We start from the raw sequence: 23,929 nt of genomic DNA, 5'->3' as shown, positions 1-23,929 counted from the left end.
ACGGGCCCCACAAAACTGCTCGTTCGATCCTGAGCGTTGATTTACCTTGTTCCATCGGATGGCTGAGCCGAAAATCGCGCACCCGAAGTCGTCGACCTTTAGGGAGCGGGGAGAGTGGTTTTTGGACGGACCCTCCACCACGTGTCAAGCATTCTATGGCATCGCTGCCAAAAAATGGAAACCACTTTAATCATGAAAGCGGTGCGATCGCTTCGAAACCACTCTAGTGGTGGTTTTGACTTCAGCCACTGAAAAAATTGAGTGATGCGGAAGTTTTGGTTGCTGCTTTCTTCGGTCAGGGAAACTCTGTCGCTCGTCACTGAGCATATTCCTGATTGTGGTCAACTGAACCGCTAACCTTGGCTTACCTTCCATCGTGTACCTTTTTGTCCACCCTTGCGAAGCCCTTTGACCACTGTCCAATGCTAGTTGGAATCTATCATTTTGGTTCTATACTCTTCTTTGTCCTCCTCCGCCTGGTTATGACAGAGTTTCTTCAGGTTGCTCTGCGCCATTGTGTTCCACCTCCTTAAAATTGTGCTGTCCTTGCAGCTGACACCTTGGTTGGATAGAATGTCTGCCAATTTGTTGGCCTTTCTCCTTACATTAATAAATCTGAGAGTACAAAATTCTTGTAAATGTACTTGAATTCTATGTAGAACCCGAGTTAATCTCCAGTGCTTTGTTACCTTTTCCGGCCCTGTTCCATCACTGATTCTCTTGGCTGTGTTTATGACTAACTCTGAATCCGCTTCTATTATAACTTTTTGGAAATCGTTTTGTATCAAAGATTCTAAGCATTGTTCCAAATCCATTAGTTCTGCCATGTTGTTAGTGGCTTTTCCTAAGTGTCCATGGAAGAGGGAGATTATGCTACCTGTATCATCCCTTAGAACTCCCCCGAAACTTGCTTCCCCCGGGTTGCCTTTGGAAGCTCCATCTATGATGTACTTTAAAAAACCTTCAGGCGGAGGATGCCAGAATTCCTCCACCCTATCTCTCAAGCTTGCTTTCCTGTCTAAACCTTGAGGAATAAACCCCTGCATGTCTAACAGTTGGAGGATTCTTAACTCTTCTACTGAGGGAGGATTTTTGGGGAGATTCCTAACTATGGTGCCAACTGTCTCCTTAAGTTGTTTTACGATCAGCTCCACCAGGCTAAGTGAGTCAGTCTTTACCTCTTTGAATATTCTTTTGTTCCTTTCTTTCCACACATTCCATATAATGAAACTCGGCAAGAGATCCCAGGCCGAATTGAGAACTTCATTATCCGAAAAATTATTCCTCCAATTGTTTAGAGTGTTAGCAATACTTTCTTTGTCTCTATCAGACTGTTTGAAGATGTTGGTAAAAAAATTCCATATCCTGTCGGTGAAAATACAGCTGTTGAGAAGATGCTCGATAGTCTCCTCTTGGGTCCCACAGAGATGACATCTGGAGGGTCCCAGCATGCCCCTTTTTTAAGGTTGTCCCAGGTTAAAATTTTTCTGTGGTGAACTAACCACATGAAGAGTTTGATTTTCATCCAGCCTTTGTGCCTCCAAAGCTTCTGCCAAGTATTATTTGGAGCTTGGGGTTCCAGATCAAGGAGAAAACCTTTAGCTTCCTTGATATTAAAGTTGCCCTCTTTGTTGTTACCCCATCTCAGTTGGTCCTGCCCTTCTGTTACTAAAATTATTCTCTGATCCAGCAATCTCTTGAGGGACTCTGCTTTACTGTTGAGGGTCCTATCCTCTCTGCCCTCTATTTTTTTCCAAATTCTCCACTTTCCTACATTATGTGGATTCTCCCAAAAGTCTTTCACCTTTACTAATCCTTGATTGTCAGTCTCTTGTTTGAGGCCTAAAAATTCTTCCTTCAGTAGAATAGGTTCTTGTTGCCATTTATCCTCCCAGAAAAGTGCCAGATCTCCCTCTCTAATTTCCCAGAAACTATTTTTTTGAACCACTTCTCTGTTCTCCCAAGCCTTGTTCCATATGGGGGAGCCTTTCACTGTACCTGTCATACGTATGATATCAGAAGCCGGCCAGGCATTGGCATATTTTTCCTTCCATATGCTTTCCCATTGAGCTTTGGGATCCTTAACCCACCTCCACCAAAGTTTGGCTCCTAGAGCCTTGTTGAGAATCTCTGGATTGTCCAAACCCAGGCCTCCTTGGTTCTTGGGTTTACAGATCTTTTCCCATGAGACTAAAGCCCATTTTTTCCTTGTTTCCTCTTTTCCCCAAAGAAAATCTCGTTGAATATTCTGAAATTGCTGTAAGACTCCTATTGGAGCTGGGAGGGCTGATAGCATAAATATTGGGATAGCTTGGAGAACTGCTTTAGTAAGAACCAGTCTACCAGCTAAATTTAAAGATCTGTTTGTCCATTTCCTGACCTTGTCTTGCATTTTAGTTGCTACTGTATCCCAGATACTCTTGTGTTGGGGTTTAGCTGTAAGAGGAACTCCCAAATACTTAGAGGGAAGGGATTCTCTTTGAAAGCCTAAAATTCTGGAGACATTTCTTTGGATGGCAATATGAGTGTTAAAGAAAAAGACTTTTGATTTGGAAAGGTTTACTTCCATACCTGTAGCCTTCGTGAAGTCATTCAAAATTTGTTTGTAAGCAAGTGCTTCTTTAACTGTGGGGATTCCCTGTAACATGGTATCATCGACAAACTGTTGATGAGTCAGAACTTGCCCATTCTCCGAAAGTTGGAGTCCTTGAATTTTTCCCATTACTCTTGCATGCTTGATGGACCACCCCAGCCCTTCCATCATGAGGATGAAGAGAAAAGGAGAGAGCGGATCACCTTGTCTGAGACCCCTGGAAGGGAGAAAAAGTTCAGAAGGAGAGCCATTCACTAAAATTGAAAAGCTGGATGACGTTACAAGTGCCATGACCCATCTGACCCAATTATGATCAAAACGCTGTGAGCACTTTTTGATGTATATCCAATTCACTTTGTCATATGCTTTGGCTATGTCCAGTTGCATGATCAAGCCCGCTCTCTTGTTGCATGTTAACGAGTGAACCACCTCGTGAGCTTGAATTATGTTGTCCAGAATTTGTCTTCCTTCTACATACCTTGTTTGTTCCCCGGAGATAAGCGTGGGCAGTAGGGGTTTGAGTCTGTTAGCCACAACCTTGGAAATTATCTTGTAGACAACATTGCATAAGGCGATGGGCCTATATTTCTCTGGTGTTTGAGCATTATCCTGTTTTGGAATAAGGGCAATAAAGGAGGTATTGAGAGCTTTCAAAATGGTCTTGTTCCGCCTGGAGTCTTCTACTATCTCTACAATATCCCTTTTAACAATATTCCAGTAGGCTTTGAAGAAATCCACATTAAATCCATCTGGACCTGGTGCCTTGCCATTTTGCATTTCCTTGAGGACCTCACTGATCTCCTTTTTAGTTACAGGTCTGTTGAGATTACAATTATCCTCTCTGGATACCAGTTTAGGTATGTGTTTAATTAAGTTCTTAATGAAAGGTTCTCTTCCTGAAAAGTTTTCCTTGGCCATGTCCCGAAAATGCTTTACTAACACTGCATCTATCTCCTCATGGGATTGATGAATTTGGCCATTCTCGTCCTTGATCGAAGAGATTCTGTTGTGAATTCTGTTGGCGATGGTAGATCTGTGGAAAAATTTAGTATTTCGTTCTCCTTCTTTTAACCATAGAACCCTATATTTTTGTTTCCAAAAAATTTCTTCTTGTTTACACAACATTTCTCATTCTTGGTGATATTTCTCTGCTTGATCATTTTTGTCTTTATCAAAGCCATTCTTGATCAAAGCTTGATTGAGCTCTAGGATTTTGTTTTCCACAATTTTTTTACTTGTGAAAATATTGCCAAATTCCTTTTGGTTCCATTCCTTTAGCTTCTGCTTGATGTGTTTTAATTTTTTATGTAGCAGGAACATAGATGATCCCTGAATCTGCAGGTCTTCAGCCCACCATTTACCAATGTTGCTGATGAAATCCAGCTGTGAAAGCCATATGTTTTCAAACCTGAACGGTTTGTTTCTTGGGCTGCCAACGCCCTTGATCTCCATTTGAATCGGCCAGTGATCTGAGCCTCCAAAAGGAAGAATATCTGCTACTATATCCTTGTCTAGAAGCATGAGCTCTTCAGAGATCATGAATCTGTCCAGCTTGGAAGCTACCTGGGAATCCCCTCCTCTTTTGTTATTCCATGTGGAAAGACCATTGTTAGTCTCAATGTCCACCAGCTTCTTGTTTTCAGAAAAACATTGGAAAGCTAAGGAATCTTTGTTTAGTGCTCTTGTACCCCATTTTTTCTCCAAGAGAGATCTAATCATGTTGACATCTCCTCCTATAACCCACGGTAGCCCTGCAAATATGTTTCGAAGGTCCACTAAGGAATCAATAAACTTGATTTTGTCATCTAACCTTTGAGGGCCATAAACATTAGTTACAAGATAAGTGTCTCTGTCTCCTACAGGCTGTATAACAACTGATAAATAATTTCTTGATGCCTCCGCATCAATAATACCTATTTTTTGGGGATTCCAGAGGATGAGGATACCCCTTGCTGTATTTTTTGCTTTGACTTATATAAACTCATATCTGCTGAGCCACTTACTGTGGATTTGTCTTATCTTTTGAATAGAGCATTTCGTTTCTTGGACAAAAATTATATCCAGAGCTACCTGTTTTATTTTATTATTCAACATTCTCTGTTTTCTTTTGCTTCCTAGACCTCTGATGTTCCAAGTTGTAAACTTCATAACTACAGATTGGTAAAAGAGTAACTGGTTAGATCTTTCATCTTACCTGAGTCTATCATGAGCTTTCCACATTCCATTAATAGCTTGTTCTGCTTTTTTCTGCCCCTTTTTTTCCTCGGGTTTCTTGGAGCTAATCCTGGAGTTGATTTTACTGCTTTAATTCCGTGGTTGCCCTATCTTTCAATGCTGTTATCTTCTACCAAGCCCTTTGCCTGAGTTTTCTCTAAGAATAACTGCTTTATTCGATTGCATTCTTCTTGTGGTAGAGATTCTACCCCACCCGTTGCTCCCTTACTCAAGAACCCTTCCAGATCTAGGTTTTCCCTGTCAAGAATCTCTTGTAACTCATTGTCTTCCATTTCCATCTCGCTCTGGGTCATTTCCTGATCCATATCCATCTCTGCTTCACTCATCATGATCCCTTTCTGTTTTTCGTTTACCTGTTCCTGAACCTGTTCTTCTTCCTTCTCCTGCTTATCATATCCATCCTTCATTACTTGATTTTCAACTGTTGTATCTTCCTCCTCTTCAAGAACATGGAACTGATTTGGCCTCACTTTTTGGTCTCCACTTTGGTGTTGTTTTGGCCCTTTTTTGCCGTTTTTACCTTTGTGAGCTACTTTGTGAAAACCATCTATTTCTTTCATTGTGTTAGGTTTTCTTTTGTTTTCTGCCTTACTGAGAGGGCAGTCTCGAAGAAAGTGCCCGTGTTCATGACATTTTCGACATCTAAATGGAATATGCTTGTAGTCAACTGTCTGCACCCTTTCCTCATCATAAACCTCCAATATGACCTCGTCCAGAAGTGCTCCAGATAGGTCCATCTCTACACAAATCCTAGCGAAGGAGGTATATTTTCCCCTTCTTGTGGCTTCAGAAGTTTTGACATACCTCCCTAATTTATTGCCTATGGCTGCTAGTGATTCTATTTGCCAATAATCTAGAGGTAGTGAATAGAGTCTTACCCAAACCGGATTGAGGTAAAGGTTTCTCACTCGGGCACGAAGTTCATCATCCACGGCCGCATATAGAGCCCTACTGCTGCATAGAAGTAGGGCCCACCTTCAAACACTCTGTCTTTGTCCTCAATGCTTGCGAACACCACAGTGAAAAAACCCTTGGATCCTAGATGAAGATCAATGCTTCCTTTAGGCTTCCAGTGGTATCTGATCCATGTTTGTAAAGCCTTTTCGGTGGGCCATAGTCCCATGAATTTGCATATGATCGCATAAGTCTGCATGTGCTCCCTGTGGGCCTACAGCTCTGGGTTATTTAAGATTACTCTGGGAGTGATTTTAGCTTTGGGCTTGCACGGTCCCTTTTGTTTCCTGTCTTTTGTTCCCTGTATTTTGTCATTTTCCTCCTTGTCTTTTGTGCCATCATTCTCCTTCTCCTTGTTGCTTTCTATTTCCTCTTCCCTATTTTTTCCTCCTACCATCGTGTTACCTCTGCCTGATTCTAGAGGTGTCTTTCCCTTGTTAACCACTACCTCTCTGTAGGAGGGAGTGGAGCTCCCTCCTCTGCCTCCGTCCATGGAGAAAATCCCGTGCAGAAATCGCTCAACCCTGGTCTTCTGCTCTTTCGCTCTCCAACTCGATTCGAAAAAAATTCTCAATTTGAATCTATATCAAATCAACTTTCCATTTTCCTTTTTCCAAGTCTTTCTTTCATTTTCTTGGGTATAATCTAGAATATTGTAGATACAACTCTTGAATTAGTTTAAAAACCAAATGAACTATTGTCTTAGTTAAACAACCTTAAATGACTCAGGAGATATCATCCCAAGGTGATGTATGTTTATGTGTTCTTTGAAAGTAATTTTATTAAAATTTAGTATTCACAAAAATGACACTTATATGTCAACATATATTATCTCCTCTCTTGTATGTTACGTGTTACTAAAACTTTATTCATATTCCTAGGGCCCTTTTACATTTCCTATATATTCTCATGTTTCCAAACCACTTCCTTGTGAGTTAAAGATGTCACTTTAATAACCTCTTAAAGTTTATCCAAATTTACAATGCGTAGCATAACCTACAAAGATATAAAAAAATAAAAATAAAAAAATGTGACTGTAAATATGAGTTTGATTCATCCTGGCTGAAAGAAATTTATCATACAAATATTATTTCATGACGATTTCCAAATCAAATGACCATTCCTTTCCATGTTTATGTTACCACTCAGTTTAACATGTATGCAATCTACTATAATTCATTTAAACCTTCCTTAGCATAATCCCTTTAAACCTTCCCCTTATGAATGGTCTAGATCCCTTGTTTCTAAATATTAATGATAACGATTTTTTCTTGTAGCCTTTCTCAGTTCTTCTCTTGTATTTAAACATTTGTCAATTTAAGAGCTTTCTTTCCTTATTACTTATCTAATGTTTGTTATTATGATACTGAAAGTTATCCAACAAATATAGGTTCAATGCATTAATAAACTCGTAAACCTTTAACTAATTATCTCACATATAATCTGCATGCTCAATAAGATTTTTAAACTTATTTTCTTAATTTATCATTAATATTGATTCTTCTATTGAATTATGAAATCCATTTATTTACTTCCTTAAAGTGATATTTGTGTAGGTATTCATCATTGAAATATTGTCTAAATTTATTTCATGAAATAGTTTCTATGTTAATTTCCACCATCTCCATCTAATGGTCTTATCAAAAAGTTGTTTATCTAGTAGGATTATTCTTCTGAAGCCTCTACGGTGTTTCATTATGTCGTCATTTCTCTTGAGGAATCCATGGATATAATTCTATAATTTATCCCCGTGGTCATGGATTCAATTTTATAATCTATCTGTGTGGTCATTTCTCTTGAGGAATCCTGGTCATGGATTCAATTCTATAATCTATCCCTGTGGTTATTGTCCTTCAAGAATCCATGGATTCAATTCTATAATCTATATCCCCTTGACATTGATTAAACGGTTCTTCATGATATTCATTATGTCAATGACCATCATTATCGTCATGGTGTCCATCCCCACAATACTTGAATTCATGGTATGATTTAGCTTGTAAGCATGCTAAGAGTTCTCCTTGGATTTTCATCTTGTTTTTGTTTCATTCGTTTTGCCAACCTAGTATCTCCTTGACCTAACCATGGTTCCCATTAGTGGTTCTAATTGATGGGAGAGCAATATGTGTTCTTTTTGGTCAATCTGTCTTTGGGCTATGTCCTTTTAAGTTCCAGACTTGTTTCATTTCAACTCTCTTCTTGTTTTTGCCAAATAATTAGATTGTAACAATGGTTTGAAATTTTAAAGCACCCTCTCTAATTATTTTGAATCCTTATCCTTTGTAGAAAGTACTTACAACCTATAAATGTTGGTAGACATTAAACACATAGACTTACTAACACTATTGAGGTGGCCTTATCATGTTTCTCCCTGATTAAGATGAAATAACATGTGAAATAAATGGAATTAAAATAAAAATTGTGAAGTTTTGGGAAGTGGTAATTGTGGCCTTGAGAGGGTACTTTCTATTCTAATGGTTCTCATTATAGAAATTTATTTTGTGTGCTACCTTCTCACCCTATGTTATAAATGTTATGTTACATTTAGATTCCATTCTTACAATAAGAAAATTCCATATTAGCACCAAAAGGATTCCTTTGATATGTTTGTTGGTCTAAATTTAATTTCATTTTTGTTAGGAACTACGATGCCAGTATGACTTGAAGCTTCCCCTTGCGTGGAAATTGCATTTTTGCTAGGAACCATGATGCGGTAATTTGAAGTTTTATGTGGGCTAAACTTAGCATGTGGCTAATAAACATCCGGTAAAACACCAAATTCAAATAAAAACAACTCTCTACCTATTTTTTCCATAAACTAAGTTAGTGATGGCATGCTTTGTACACTATGAGACAAATTAAAAAAATATGGAAGACGAAATTTAAGAATGAACCACACAGTTCATAGGTGAGACGAGCTACACCTCGAGGCTACCAAGCAACTGCTAAACATTTGTTAATTAATCAAACAAGATTACACATATTTATGTGATTACATTTTCGTTAGGGAGATCAAATAGACTCCTAGAAAATAGGATCTAACACCTAAATAAAAACACAATCTAAACCACTAACAACCACTTTCTCCATTATTTCCAAGTCTCCCCCTTAATGGAGAAAGGATTAATTTCCACACCTAGTATCTCCCTAAACAATACAAATTTCATCTTTCCAAGAGGCTTAGTGAAAATATCAGCAGCATTTTCACAAGTATTACAATATTCAAGAAAACATTATTTAGTCTGTATCCTCTCTAACAAAATGAAATTGAGCATCAACATGCTTTGTTCTTGCATGATAAATTGGATTATTTGCCAACTTGATTGAGCTCTGGTTGTCACATTTGATCATTGTAGCCTTCTTTTGTTCTTTTCCAACATCTTGAAGAACTATCCTCAACCAAACAACTTCACAAGTTGTTCCACACAAAGCCTTATACTCCACCTTAGTGGATGACAAAGATACAGTACGTTGATTCTAGCTACTCCATGAAACAATCCTAGATCCAATGTCAAAAGCATAACCTGTAGTAGATCTCCTATCATCCGGATTACTAGCCCAATCTGAATTTGAGTAACCTGTCAGCTCAACATCAAATGAATCAGTATACTTAAGACCAAAATCAATTATTCCTTTAAGATACTTGAGCACTCCTTTTGTTGCTTTCCAATGGCTTTCTAGAGGTCTTGCCATAAACTGACTTAACACACTAACAAAGAATGCTAAATTAGGTCTAATTGTAGTAAGATAATTCAAGCTTCCCACTAGTTGTCTATAAACTATACCATCAACCTCCTTTGAGCCATTGCCAAAATGAAGTTTCACGTTCTGTTGCATTGGAACAAAAGCAGGTTTACTCTGATCCATTTTAAACTTCTTAAGCAATTCTCTGACATGCTTACCCTAGGAAACAAAAGGTTTGCCAAAAATTTTCCAAACTTCAAGACGTAAATAGTAATGTAACTTACCAAGATCTTTCATCTCAAATACTTTTGACATCTGCGCTTTAATTCCATCAATTAATTTAACCCGAATTTTCTGTAATAATTAAATCATCAACATACAAAGAAATTAGTACAACATGACCCTTTGAATCAAATTTTGTATACAGATTTGGATCACTTTGACTCCTCATAAAACCCCGTTGAATAAAGAAGGAATCTATCTTTTCATACCATGACCTAGGTGCCTGCTTCAGCCCATACAAAGCTTTCTTTAATCTACAAACTAAATGTTCTTGCCCCTTTTTCACAAACCCTTTAGGTTGTGTCAAATACACCTCCTTTAAATCACCATTCAGAAAAGCAGATTTTACATGTAGTTGGTGCAAATTCCAATGGTACTTTGTAGCTAGTGCAATTAACAATCTAATAGTTTTTAGTCTAGCTATATGTGCAGATGTTTTTGCATAATCAATGCCTTCTTTTTGTGAGAACCCTTTTACCATCAATCTAGCTTTCTATTTATTTATACTGCCACTTGTTTTAAATTTGGGTTTCTATAACCATTTACATACTATGGGCTCTTTCTCTTTAGGCAATTCAGTCAATTCCCAGGTTTTAGTAGAAGTCTTGCAATCATGAATATGAGGAATATGAGTCTTGAATCGATGCAACTGTCGTGCCTCCAACAACACTTGGTTTTTCTTCTTCTCCTTTTGTGATTATCAAAATGCCATATCCCTCCATGAGAGTCTACAACTTGAATTTCTAATTTACATAATTGGATCTGTCCAGTGTATTGGCCTCATTGAGGTAGATCTCTGCAAGAGGATTAGTCGTCTTGACAAAAAGTCCAAATTTCCAATAAAACCCTACTTCTTGCTCCACACTTCACGAGAAGATTCTCCAAAGCTGACTCGAAACCTCGCCAATCCCTATCACAAACCCAAGACGAGCCTTGTGCTCTGATACCAAATTAAAAAAATATGGAAGACGAAATTTAAGAATGAACCATACAACTCACAGGTGAGATGTGTTGCACTTGGAGGCTTCCAAGCAACGCTGCTAAACATTCATTAATTAATCAAACAAGATTACACATATTTATGTGATTACATTTTCATTAGGGAGATCAAATAGAATCCTATAAAATAAGATCTAACACCTAAATAAAAGCACAATCTAAAACACTAACAACCGTTTTCTTCGTTATTTCCAGTATGAAAAATCATGTTAGGAGCTTGGTCTACAATGGCAAGAATTTAATAAGCATTGTTAAGTATTATGCATATACATGATAATGAGAAAGTCTTTTGATGCAGGGCTACCTCGCATATACAAATAAAAACCCACAATTTACTTTGATAATTTTGGACTTACCCTCTCCTATCGCACTTAACTCTATTACAAACCATTTGTAATAGGATCCTTTGTAAACATACATTTTACACTTTTAACACGGCCTCAGCACAGTTATCGATGCATGCCTTTATCGCAATCGGGGTATTGGCTCTCTGCGACCACACTACACATGAACCCTTCCACCTCTGATATGCGATAACGCTGGACTTCTAAAATAATAAACGGCGCCTAATTCGTTATCAGGTCCGCTCCATCGCTCATCGTATTATTTCTCCGCCGTTAAAGCTCCATTGATTGTTGGCGATGTGGTAACTTCACTTTATCGCAATCGCTTATGGCTAGGCTGGTGGCTCAAGGTACATCCTCCACGGTTGATCTAAACTTCTGATCCAACGGTCCCTGTTCAGTTGCGGGATCGGAATCGCTCAGGGCTTGAGGCCGGGGTTCTTTGGCTCCACTACTTTCCTCCAATGCGATATTAAAACTCTGCTCCACTCTTCGCAATTTAATCCTGGCCGTTGGTCGTAAAGATCCAGCGGTTGTTGAGCATTAATGCTCCTCTTCTCTTCACTTAGGTTTATGCCACTCTTCAATGTTTTCTCTGTGGTGTTAGTTTATTCTTGGGTTCCTCATCCTTCTGCCATTCTGCGATGCGACTCCCTCTTGAGCTTAACTCTGCCTGTGTCTTTATTCACTGTCATTCTAGAGTAATTTTTGGGTTCTCCAATTGTTCAATGGCCCATTTCCAATACTCTGTCTCACTCTTCTCCTCTCGGTATATTCGTTGAGTTCCGCCTGCATACATATATATTAAGCAAATCTCTGATTCATTACAATTTATCAGTGAATACACGAAATACACATTTGTACAGTTTGAGAATAAATCACAGTATATTCATAAATGAATGATTAAAAATTCAGTTTCTCTGTCTCTCTTGCCGGACTATGCTAATTAGTGGCCTCTATTCCACATTCGGTTCGTAGGCTTACAAACACATTCTAATCTGGCCAAAGAAGAAGAACCCCTCTCCCTCCTCCTCCTTTTTCTCTTCAATACATTATTAGCAGTTTTTTTTACAGTTGAGGAACTGTTCCTCAGTTATTTTTCAGTTTCTCAACAGTTTCCTCTAATAGTGCTTAACTAATCCTAACTTAATCTGTTTTCCTAATTTAAGAACTAACAATGGTCATGTTAGCCTTAATTTTAAATGAAACAAACTAAAACAAAACAAAAAAAATATTTCCCAGTTGTCGCCTCTTCATTTGGATGCTCCTGCATCAGGCTCCCGGGGTAAATTAAATTCATGGCTCCTGTCCATGAGCTCTTCAATAGAGTACTCGGTGCTTTGAATCTGGCCAGCATCTAACCAAGAACTATCTTCAATGGGATGACCCTTCCACTTGACTAGGTACTGTAAATATTCCTTCCTTCGAGTCCGCCTGGCCACCTGGGTATCTAGGATCTGTTCGATCTCTAGAGGCTTTGTTGGGGGCATTTGTTTTATCCACAAATCATTCGCTTCGTGGGTGTCCCGTGTTCGTCTTTCCGAACTGTCTGCGTCATCCAACGCAATGTAGGGGTATAGATCTGCTACATTGAAAATGGGTGAAATTCTAATACTTGGGGGTAACTGCAATTCATAAGCACTCGCATAAAATTTCTAAAGAATCTGGCAAGGCCCGATCTTTTTCCATTTCAACTTGTTGTACTCGCCTTTAGGAAACCGTTCCTTGCGTAGGTGTGCTAATACCAAGTCTCCTACGTTGAATTGTACCTCCCGCATTTTCAAATCTGCCTTTTTCTTGTATCTTTGGCTGTTGTCTTGTAATTTTAATTTCACCTGTTCATGAAGATAATTGATTGCCTTTGTGAAATCTTCCCCATCAGCACTCCTGTGCTCCAGCTGTCTCAAATCCCGTAACTCATGTACTTCACATTGGTGCATTTTGTATAGGATCTGGAAAGGACTACTTCCCGTGCTTTGGTTGGGCGAATCGTTATAAGAAAATTCCGCTTGTGCAAGCACACGATCCCACTGTCGAGAATTTTCTCCAACCAAACTCCTCAATAAATTTCCCAGACTTCGGTTCACCACTTCGGTTTGACCATCGGTCTGCGGATGATAAGCTGAATTGAAGTTTAGTTTGGTGTCTAATTTCTTCCATAAGGTTCACCAAAAATGTCCTGTAAATTTAACGTCTCGATCCGAAACAATAGACTTTGGCAAGCCATGTAATCTGACTATCTCGGTAAAGAACAAATGCGCTACATGTGTGGTGTCACTGGTTTTCCTGCATGGAATGAAATGTGCCATTTTAGTGAAACGATCCACCACCACCATGATGGAATCGAATCCTCGTTGTGTCTTCGACAGACTTAAGACAAAGTCTAAACTGAGTCCCATGGTCTGTTCGGAATGGGTAAGGGCATATACAACCCTGTGTTTTGGTTGTGTCCCTTTGCAAGCTGACACACTTTGCATCTGGTCACAAACATTTGTACATCTTTGCACATCTTTGGCCAGTAGTAAAACTGGCTCAACTGATCCAAGGTCTTGTCTATGCCAAAATTCCCGACTAAACATACATTATGCTTTTCCTGGATTAAGTTCTCTCTCATAGAACATTCTGGAATACACAACTGCCCTCCTTTGAACAGAAACCCTCTCTGCATATTATAGTCCAGCCATGAACTGTTATCTCTCAACAATGGATTTTGGCAAGCTTCATAAGCTTCCTTAAATTTGCATCTGCTTCATACAAGTCCTTAAGATGTTCAAATCCTAATGCTTGTATTGTACTTTCCTGTAGGATCAGATTTCTCCTGCTTAACGCATCTGCCACTTTGTTGGCTTGATCGCTGATGTGTTTCAACACAAACGTAAAAATTTGCAAGTACTCCACCCAATTCGCATGTTTATGGTTTAGCTTATGTTGCCGCATAATATATTGCAATGCAGAATTGTCCGTAAATAAGACAAATTCTTGGCCAACAGATAATGTCTCCAATGCTTTAGCGCTTGAACCACTGCATAAAACTCATTGTCATAAGACGTGTATTTCTGCCTTCTTTCATTTAGTTTCTCACTAAAATAGGCTACTAGCTTTTCCTCTTGATTGAGTACGGCACCAATCGTTGTCCCATTGGCATCACAACAAACTTGGAAAAGTTTGTTAAAGTCTGGTAATCTCAAAATCGGTTTTTGGGTAATTTTCCTTTTGAGCAGCTGAAAACTCTTCTCTGCCATTTCTGTCCAATGGAGACGCTGACTTTTTTTCTTAATGGTGTCCAACATGGGTGCACAAATCCCACTGAAATTTTAATAAATTTACGATAAAAGCTTTCCAATCCATGGAAACTCCGTACCTCAAACAAACTTTTGGGAGATGGCCAGCTAACTATGGCTGTAACCTTTTCCGGATCCATTTTTAGTTCATTCTCAGAAATCACAAATCCCAAATAAATTAACTCTTTCTTGAAAAAAGAACATTTCCTCAAATTTATCAGTAATTTATTGTGTTGCAATTTTTCCAATACATACCTCACGTGTCGAAAATGTTCTTCCTTCGTCTTGCTGAATATAAGTATATCATCTAGATATACAATACAAATTTACCAATGATTCCTTCAGCTTTTCGTTCATCAATCGCATGAATGTGCTAGGGGCATTGCTCAATCCAAACGACATAACCAGCCATTCATACAAGCCTTCATTAGCCTTGAAAGTTGTCTTACACTCGTCACCTTCTTGAATTCTGATTTGGTGGTAGCCACTTTTCAGGTCTATCTTTGAAAAGTATGTTGATCCACTCAAACAATCCATCATATCATCCATCCCAGGTAAAGGGAATCTGTACCTAATGGTGATCTTGTTAATGGCTCTAGAATCCGTGCACATTCTCCACTCACCTCCTTTTTTTGGAGCTAAAACAATTGGAACTGCACAAGGGCTTAAACTCTCCTGAATCAGTGCTTTATCCAACAACTCCTACACCTGCTTCCAGATTTTTTCATAATCCTTCGGACTCATCTGGTAGGCAGCCTTGTTTGGCAAATTGACTCCTGGAATAAAATCAATATGGTTACTAATGCTCCTCTTCGGTGGTAATTTGTCCGATAGATCGTCAACCACAATATCACTAAATTCTTGTAGCATGTTCTGTATCTCTTTAGGTAAGTTTGTTACTTCAGTATGGACCAATACTGGTTTTGTCCTTCGCACAACTGCATACTTCACCTCATCATCCTCTATTTGTCGCAAAACTCTTTTTTGCCTAACAGTAGTGCCTTTGTCCCACTGGTTTCTACAGCATCCTCTTCCTTCATGGGCACTAGGGTATGCTTAATCCCATCTTTAACAAACTTGTAACAATTTGTTGTCTCATCATGGACGACCTTCCTATCATACTGCCATGGTTTGCCCAATAGAATATGGCACACGTCCATAGGCATGATATCACAAGTCACCTTGTCTTTGTACTTGCCTATCTGAAAATCTACCTCGCACTGTTCATCAACTAACAATTGGTGTCCCTTCTACAACCACGACACCCTATATGGAGTTGGGTGTTTTGCTTTCTTCAAACCCAGTTTCTCCACCATCTTTGTAGCTACCAAATTATCAATGCTCCCGTTGTCAATAATCAATTTACAACATTTTTCGTGTGACTTACGTACGGTCCGGAACAATGCTTTCCTGTGTGTCTGATCAGCTACCTCCTTAGCTGGTTTTAACAATACCTTGTTGAAGGCTTCCCCAGTCTTTGGCATAGTTTCCACCTCCTGTGGCAGTGCCTCCGCTTCATCGAGCTGAGCAACATATGCTCCCCTCTGCCCAATTTGTTCATTTTCAGGACATTCAAAAGACCTGTGCCCCCACTTGTGACACTTGTAACACTGATAGGCATTTCCTTTGCCTCTTACATTACCTCTTCCTCGCTGGTATGACCTTCCTCCTCTGGTGTTACCTTCCCTTTCACTCTGTCCCGGAGCCTTCGAACTATTGCCCTCTTCATTGCTGTTGGCAGTGCTTCCTCCGCCAAAGGTCTGTTCCCTGCCTCTACCAGAACCACGTCCTCTTCTGGCATTCTGTTTCCTAACAATCTTTTCTTCCGCCTTCAAAGCCCTCTGATAAGCTTTCTCCATGGTCCTAGGGGAAAGAATACTAATTTCATCTAGGATCTCCATCCGTAGACCATTTACAAACCTCGATGTTTTCTCAGGTGTATCTTCAACATAACCAGCTCTCGCCTTAATTTATAAAACTCTTCAGTATATTCCTTCACAGTCATCATTCTCTGCTTCAGGTTCTGTACCTGTCTGTAAAGGGCAATTTGATAATCTTTGGGCAGAAACTTACTCTTCATTCTAGCAACCATCTTGTCCCATCTTTTAATCAATGGTTTGTTTAATCTCCTCCATTCTGCTTGTACACTGTCCCACCATAATGTTGCATGTCCCTTCAATTTGGTGACAGCAAACCTGATCCTCTTGTCTTCGTTGATTTCTTCATACTCAACATATTTGTCTAGTTCACTTGTCCAACCTAACAATGCCTTTGTGGACAAACTACCATCATAATTAGAGAGCTTTGGTTTCGGCTTACTCCTAGCCAACAAAACTGACCTTAATAGCTTAAGTTTTGGTCCTTCGTCATCTGACTCATCTGTCATGGCTATGTTTTCCTCCTCACTGTCATCTCCACCTTCCGGATCTCTACGCCTTCCTACTTCCACCGCTACCAAACATGTAGTTAAATTCCTAATTTCATCTCGTAATCCTTCATCGGCTACTCTTCTGATGGCTCTTCCTCGACCTCTTCTTCCTACCTCCATCTTTACTGAGGGAAAGGAAAAAACCTGCTCTGATACCAAATATGACGCAGGGCTACCCCGCGTATACAAATAAAAACCCACACTTTACTTTGATAATGTTGGACTTACCCTCTCATATCGTGCTTAACTGTATTACAAACCATTTATAATAGAATCCTTTGTAAACATACCTTTTTTGCTTTTAACACGGCCTCTGCACAGTTATCGATGCATGCCTTTATCGCAATCGGGGTATCGGCTCTCCGCGGCCACACTACACATGAACCCTTCCACTTCCGATATGCGATAACGCCGGACTTCTAAAATAATAAACGACGCCTAATTCCTTATCGGGTCCGCTCCATCGCTCATCGTATTATTTCTCCGCCGATAAAGCTCCATTGATTGTTGGCGATGCGATAACTTCGCTTTATCGCAATCACTTATGGCTAGGCTGGTGGCTCAAGGTACGTCCTCCACCGTTGATCTAAACTTCCGATCCAACGGTCCCCGTTTAGTCGCGAGATCGCAATCGCTCAGGGCTTGAGGTCGGGGTTCTTTGGCTCCACTGCTTTCCTCCGATGTGATATTAAAACTCCACTCCACTCTTCGCAATTTAATCCTTGTCGTTGGTTGTAAAGATCCAGCGATTGTTGAGCATTAACGCTCCTCTTCTCTTCACTTAGGTTTATGCCACTCTTCAATGTTTTCTCTGTGGTGTTGGTTTATTTTGGGGTTCCTTGTCCTTCCGCCATTCTGCGATGCGACTCCCTCCTGAGCTTAACTCTACTTGTGTCTTTATTCACTGTCATTCTAGAGTAATTTCTGGGTTCTCCAATTGTTCAATGGCCCATTTCCAATACTCTGTCTCACTCTTCTCCTTTCGGTATATTCGTTGAGTTCCGCATGCATACATATATTTTATGCAAATCTCTGATTCATTGCAATTTATCAGTCAATACACGAAACAAACATTTGTACAGTTTGAGAATAAATCACAGTATATTCATAAATGAATGATTAAAAATTCAGTTTCTCTGTCTCTCTTGCCAGACTCTGCTAATTAGTGGCCTCTATTCCACATTCTGCCCATAGGCTTACAAACACATTCTAATCTGGCCAAAGAAGAAGAACCCCTCTCCCTCCTCCTCCTTTTTCTCTTCAATACATTATTAGCAGTTTCTTTTATAGTTGAGGAACTACTCCTCAGTTATTTTTCAGTTTCTCAATAGTTTCCTCTAACAGTTCTTAACTCATCCTAACTTAATATGTTTGCCTAATTTAAGAACTAACAATGGTTGTGTCAGCCTTAATTTTAAATGAAACAAACTAAAACAAAACAAAAAAAATATTTCCTAGTTGTCGCCTCTTCATTTGGATGCTCCTGCATCACTTTCATACATATAGGAAAAATAATGCCTTGGTAGATATGTTATTCAAGGAAGCTTTCCATGTCAGATATGTGTAATAGTAAGTATTATCTAGACATGAACAATTTCTAAGATAATCTAAATACATAGCTTGTTTCACAAATAGAGTATTGAATCTATGTAGAAAATAGTTTTTTCCAATCAATCTCCCATAGGAGCCAATATGTAACAAACATCAGAGGGATTCATCAAGGAGGAACTCTTACTTGAATCATAATAATGAAATTGTATTCAAATAGATAAACTGAGAATGTAAATTAAGAGATACAATAATTAAGGATTAACCATTATGTATTTGGTTGGAATGGAATAATTAAATTTGACATGATTGCTACGGTGACATAAAAAGACCGTTTATATAACTAATTATTAATCCTTCCAAAATTTGGGAGACATCATTAGTCTTTGCATATTAAAATAAGCCTCACTAGAAATCTAGAGAAATTATTTGCAGGTTGTCAAGAATAGGTCACAAAATTTTCCATGTGTATGCATTCTAAAATTCTTATTTGCTGAAATGTATAAATTCTTGTAAATAACTTGAATTGTTTCTGTTTATTTGTCTTGTGAACCATTTAGCTCGATTTCTGTGAACGGCCCATGATTGTTAAGAGTGTGAAGAGTGGTTCCGACCCTTGGAAAGCAGAGAATTGGGTAGCTTGGGGTTACAGAAAGCTTTTCTCCTATGCCATTGCTGATCGTCATTTTCCAAATAAAACAGCTATAAGAGCACTCCCTGAAGATTGGGGAGTTGATGAACTTCCATGCTACAAAATTTCACCTATGGATTGCTTCAGGGAAGGAGGGGACTTTGACTACCCGGAATCACTTCGACAGATTGACCAGATTATTGGTAAATTTGCATTCCCTTTCACTAATTGTGATTCATAGTTTTTAACATTTCATGTCGATCCAATTTATAATATCAAATGATGGATTGCCTTTCTTGTGGGGACAAGTCTACATTCAGTCACTGGCTCAGGGTTTTCTTCTAGGTTTCATGTAGTTAATTACTCAGATTTTTTAGAGTTTTTATTGGGCATTTTTATTTAGATTGTAGACAATGGAACATTTCGGAAATCTAAGTTACATTTTGAAAATCTAAGTTAAAAAGTTAGGAGTGAATTAATTGTTTATCTTTATTAACTTTATGCGTTCTTGTTTATCAAATTTTTAAAATATTCCAAAATCTACAATCAAATTTCTAAAATATTCCAAAGTCTACAATCAAATTACATTTAGTAAAAAATTTAAATTCAATATTCTTAGTGAGAAGTCTAAATTTCAGTTATTGGATTAGATTCAGTCTTCTCATACTTTTAGAGTAGAAAAAGTATTGCATTTTAAAGAGAAGTTTACTCTGAGAGACTAATGTACATGTTTAGAATATTTGTTTCCTTTCTTTACCATCATTTTTATATCAAAATCCAACCTGAGTTAGAAATTGGAAGCAGTTGGAGAGTGTTAACCCAGTGTAGTTTGCTATGTATGGATAGGACCACATCAGCAGCTATTTAGTTCCTTGATGTAATTGTTATTTAAATCCCACAGAATTTTAAATTTAATGAAGATGCATTTAGGATTAAATTCAATGAAGATGCATTGGGGAAAATAAAAAGTCTGTCAAGTATTTTCAAATGTGATAACATGTTCAGCGTTTAAATTCTAACATTCATTACATACAGGGCCATCGAACTTGACGGTTCCCCAGGTTTTGTTTTTGTATATCGACAAGTATGTGGATACACTGAAAAATGAGTTGAATGCAGAGTTCAAGAACCACTCTCAAAACTTCAATGCAGGCAGCAGAGTAGAAGTAAGGAACACAGTCTATGAGACACTGCTCAGTATTAATTCTGATGTTGTGATTTAAGAACTCAGCTTAATATTTAACACTTTGTCCAAAATATTTGTCAAACATTTTATTAGACTATGATCTAAGTGTGTGTTTTTTAAGTTGGTAGTCACAATGGTTTGAGGATTTTTTTTTTTAAGAAAATATACCATCACTCATCACTTATTAAATAAATTTTAAATAAGTTTTTACTGGTACTTCTCTCTCTCATATTTTAGAAACTGTTCCTATATTTCGTAAGGTAGCGTTTGGACTAATCTTTTAGGTGATTGCTTTGATTAGATACTATCAAATGTGAGAGGGTTCGCCAAACTTGTAGCCTCTTGGGGCTATAATTGGAGAAAATCGTACAAAGAAATGACATCAAAGGAGGTGAGCAACAGAACAAACAAATAATGATTTATGTTATGTAGCCCAACATAGCACACAAGTATATAGTTTAACGTGCTGGAATGCTGCAGATCATTGACTACATAAATGGTGCAATTGTAACTGCAAAGAATGCCAGCAAAGATCCATTGCAGCCAGCGGTATGTCTCAATCTGATTTTTGTTTTGATTTGCACCCTTAGAGAATTAGTTTAGAACTTCATCAAACATAAAGAACTTCATCAAACATAACTATTTACGTTAAATTTAGAATGAATTTGATTTAAACTATAGTTTTTTTTTTCTTTCCCATGGATATTGAAAATGACCTAGACAATCATGCATTTGATTAGACATTTTTTTTTTTAATGAAATATATGTTTCAAAGGACGTGAACAATTAATGCATCTGATTAGACATTTTTATTTTATTATTATTTTAATGAATAATGGAAATTGACTTTGACACAACTAATGCATTTGATTAGACATTTCTATTTTATTATTTTTTAAATGAATAATGGAAATTGACTTCGACAATATGCACTTGATTATACATATTTGTTTTATTTTTGTACCGATGCTGTGGGATGCATTTTGGGATCTTCAATTCAAGAGACATTCCAATGGGAATTATGATTTTTGTTATTTTGGTTAACAAGAAATATAATTTTTAGAATAGTGTGAATTTCTTTTAAATATGGTTTTAATTTTTAATATATAAATTAATTTAGCATTATAAAAAATGTGGAGAGATTTAATTGTGTAAATTATAAAGTTTGAATTATTTTAAATTTTTTTTTATTAAAAATTAATTAATAATATTTATATAAAAAAATATTTTATTTGCATTTAAATATGGATGAATAAGGGCAAATATTAAGCATTATGCAGTAAGTTAATCATTGTCTCACTGTTTTTCTATGCACTATGCAGTAAGCTAATCATTGTCTCACTGTTTCTCCATCGTGTCTCTTGAATTAGAATAAAGTAATACTTAATGGACAACATGAAAAGACAGTAAGACAATCATTGACTTATTGTAGTAATAGACAACCCATGTGAATCAACAAAAAACTAATTGAAGAGTTTTTCTCAGTGGAAGCTAAAGGAGTAAGAGGTGTTGTTAGAAACCTTGAGCACTACTAGGAGTGGGGGGAGTGAGAGGGTGAATTAGTAGTGAATGCACTTATATAATTTTTCTCCAATTAATTGTTCTTTAATCCATTCACAATTTGAAACATATAAAGGGAGATCAAAGCATTAAAACATTACACAAAACATAAGCATTCATCACATGAGACATAAAGATTTCTGGTGGAAAAACCCCTCTGAGTCAAAGACCACCCTTGCTGCTGCTGCGCTGCTCAAAATATTTTATTATCAGTCAAGTAAATCATTACATAGAGATCTCATCTAGCTACTACCAATAGGAAGCCACTACTCACACAACTCTACAAGCTACCACCTGCTGGAAGCAATTGCTTTGATTGAGCCTTGCCCAGCTACAACTGGACTATCTGCCACCACAGATGAAGGTTCTGCTCCCAATATACTGTTTTGCCAGTAACCACCAGCAAGGAGCCACCACCCTTATCTTGTTCATCAACCACTCAGTGGAGGCACCCACCTTCTCAAATTCTTAGAGTCAACTTTCATTCATTTTCAAACTGGACTCCAAGCTCATCAAAGAAAAAATATTTGTAGCACAACCACGATAGATCAGCGATAACATATCTCCATATCAAATTTTCACTCTCTATTACACCATCTTTTGTCACTTCTCCTCTCAGAACATTGTTATTTGCATAACAAAATCTGAGTCCTTCACGACAAAATATGATATACTGTTGGAAATAACACTGAGAGGGGGGGGTGAATTAGTATTTACAAATCAATAACCTTTTCTTTCCATAATCAGATTTATATATGCTACTTCAATGAAGGGAACTTGTGTGTGCACACAAATGTTCTTAAGGCAACCAACGTATATCCAATGAACTTATGATTCAGTTAATTCATCATATGTTGATCTTTAATCAATGCATCAATACTTTATTAAACATTAAACAGTAACCATGTGCAGTAATAATAGAATAAACCATCACACATAAGCAACACACATGAACACCAAGATTTAAGGTGGAAACCCAATGTGGGTGAAAACCACCTGTTGTTGTCGTCTCTATCTTCTTTTAATAATAAGAAAATATATTTACAATCTTGTATTGGTGCAGACTCATACTAGTATGCAGGCACCCACCTGTAGAAGGCTACAACCTTCTCTTGTTCTCCAACTTCTTCTGGAAGGGAGCTACAATCCCCTAGTTCTTGTACTAGCCGATATGTTTACTAGTACGTAGGCTCCAACCTACAGAAGGCTACAACCTTCACTCGTTCGCCAATTGCTATTGGAAGGGAGCTCCAACCCCCTGATCAAATCACCAGTGACTCTGGTGATGCAGGAGCATCCAGCTAAGGGCACCATGACCAGGTGTTGGTCTCAGCGAAGGAGGAGAGGTTCATCATCTTTTAGATTTCATTTATGTTTGCTAATTAAAAACAGTGTAGGGACTTGTTTTATTTCATTATCAGTTAATAGGTATTTAGGGTCAGCACAGTTAGGTGGAGGTGGTTACAACCACACTGTTGTTTTGTCTTTCTTTTATTTATTTTACAGCTATTTACTTAAAAAAAAACAACAGAAAGAAATATATTATCTATGTATTCCACAGAACGAGAAAACTAAAACAGTAAGATAGTTATCAACTATGTAACTGAAGAAACAACTGCGAACAGTTTGCATAACTGTATTGTAACATTATAAAACAAATGTACTACAATGTGGAGGGGTTCGACATTCCAGTATAGAAGAGTAATACAAGAGAGACATTTTTCATTCCTGAATCCATCTGTCTAAATCCTTGTTTTATTATCTAATTTCTATCATCTGTAACGTAAAAGACAACTGTATAATTTACCAAAAATCCTTCCAGAATAAACAGAGACAAAGTTCTAGTAACCAAGAGACAAGCAGAGATACAACTTCAAAATCGAAGACAGACAGAGGCACAATATCAACGCGAAGACTGAGCAGACAGTTCCAGTCACATCGACAAACTACAAAAGTACCAGAGTGCGCTACAGCCGAAGCCGTTCATTAAACAAATACAACCACAGAGAAGAGCATTCATAAAAGAGGTAACCTTGTACATCAAAAATTCTTTTCATTCATCTTTAAAAGTGTTACAGTATCAAAACTTGCATATAAACTATACAAATACAAGTTCTAAAGTCCAGCGACCCTAAGGCCGAGAAAACCCTCCTCTGGGAGTAAAATAGAGAAATGAGGGTTAGGGTTATAACCTTGAAATCATT

At 37.8% G+C, this 23,929-nt stretch overlaps 1 protein-coding gene across 3 annotated transcripts in view; it reads left to right on the top strand.

The window, feature by feature from the left end:
• LOC149173892 (uncharacterized) overlaps nucleotides 1-23,929 on the top strand; it is a 154,570-nt gene that overhangs the window by 51,862 nt on the left and 78,779 nt on the right. For all 3 annotated transcript variants that reach the window (XM_089424775.1, XM_089424773.1, XM_089424772.1), the window contains 4 exons: nucleotides 18,909-19,182; nucleotides 20,015-20,145; nucleotides 20,467-20,556; nucleotides 20,646-20,714. In XM_089424775.1, coding sequence (XP_089280901.1) covers nucleotides 18,909-19,182; nucleotides 20,015-20,145; nucleotides 20,467-20,556; nucleotides 20,646-20,714 — 564 coding nt within the window. The remainder of the gene's footprint in view (nucleotides 1-18,908; nucleotides 19,183-20,014; nucleotides 20,146-20,466; nucleotides 20,557-20,645; nucleotides 20,715-23,929) is intronic.

The sequence above is a fragment of the Pinus tabuliformis genome, chromosome 4_2 (genome assembly GCF_031772625.1).
Source record: "Pinus tabuliformis cultivar Carrire ecotype Pingquan chromosome 4_2, CPIR1, whole genome shotgun sequence".
NCBI lineage: Eukaryota > Viridiplantae > Streptophyta > Pinopsida > Pinales > Pinaceae > Pinus > Pinus tabuliformis.
This window is presented reverse-complemented; position numbering and strand designations above follow the sequence as displayed.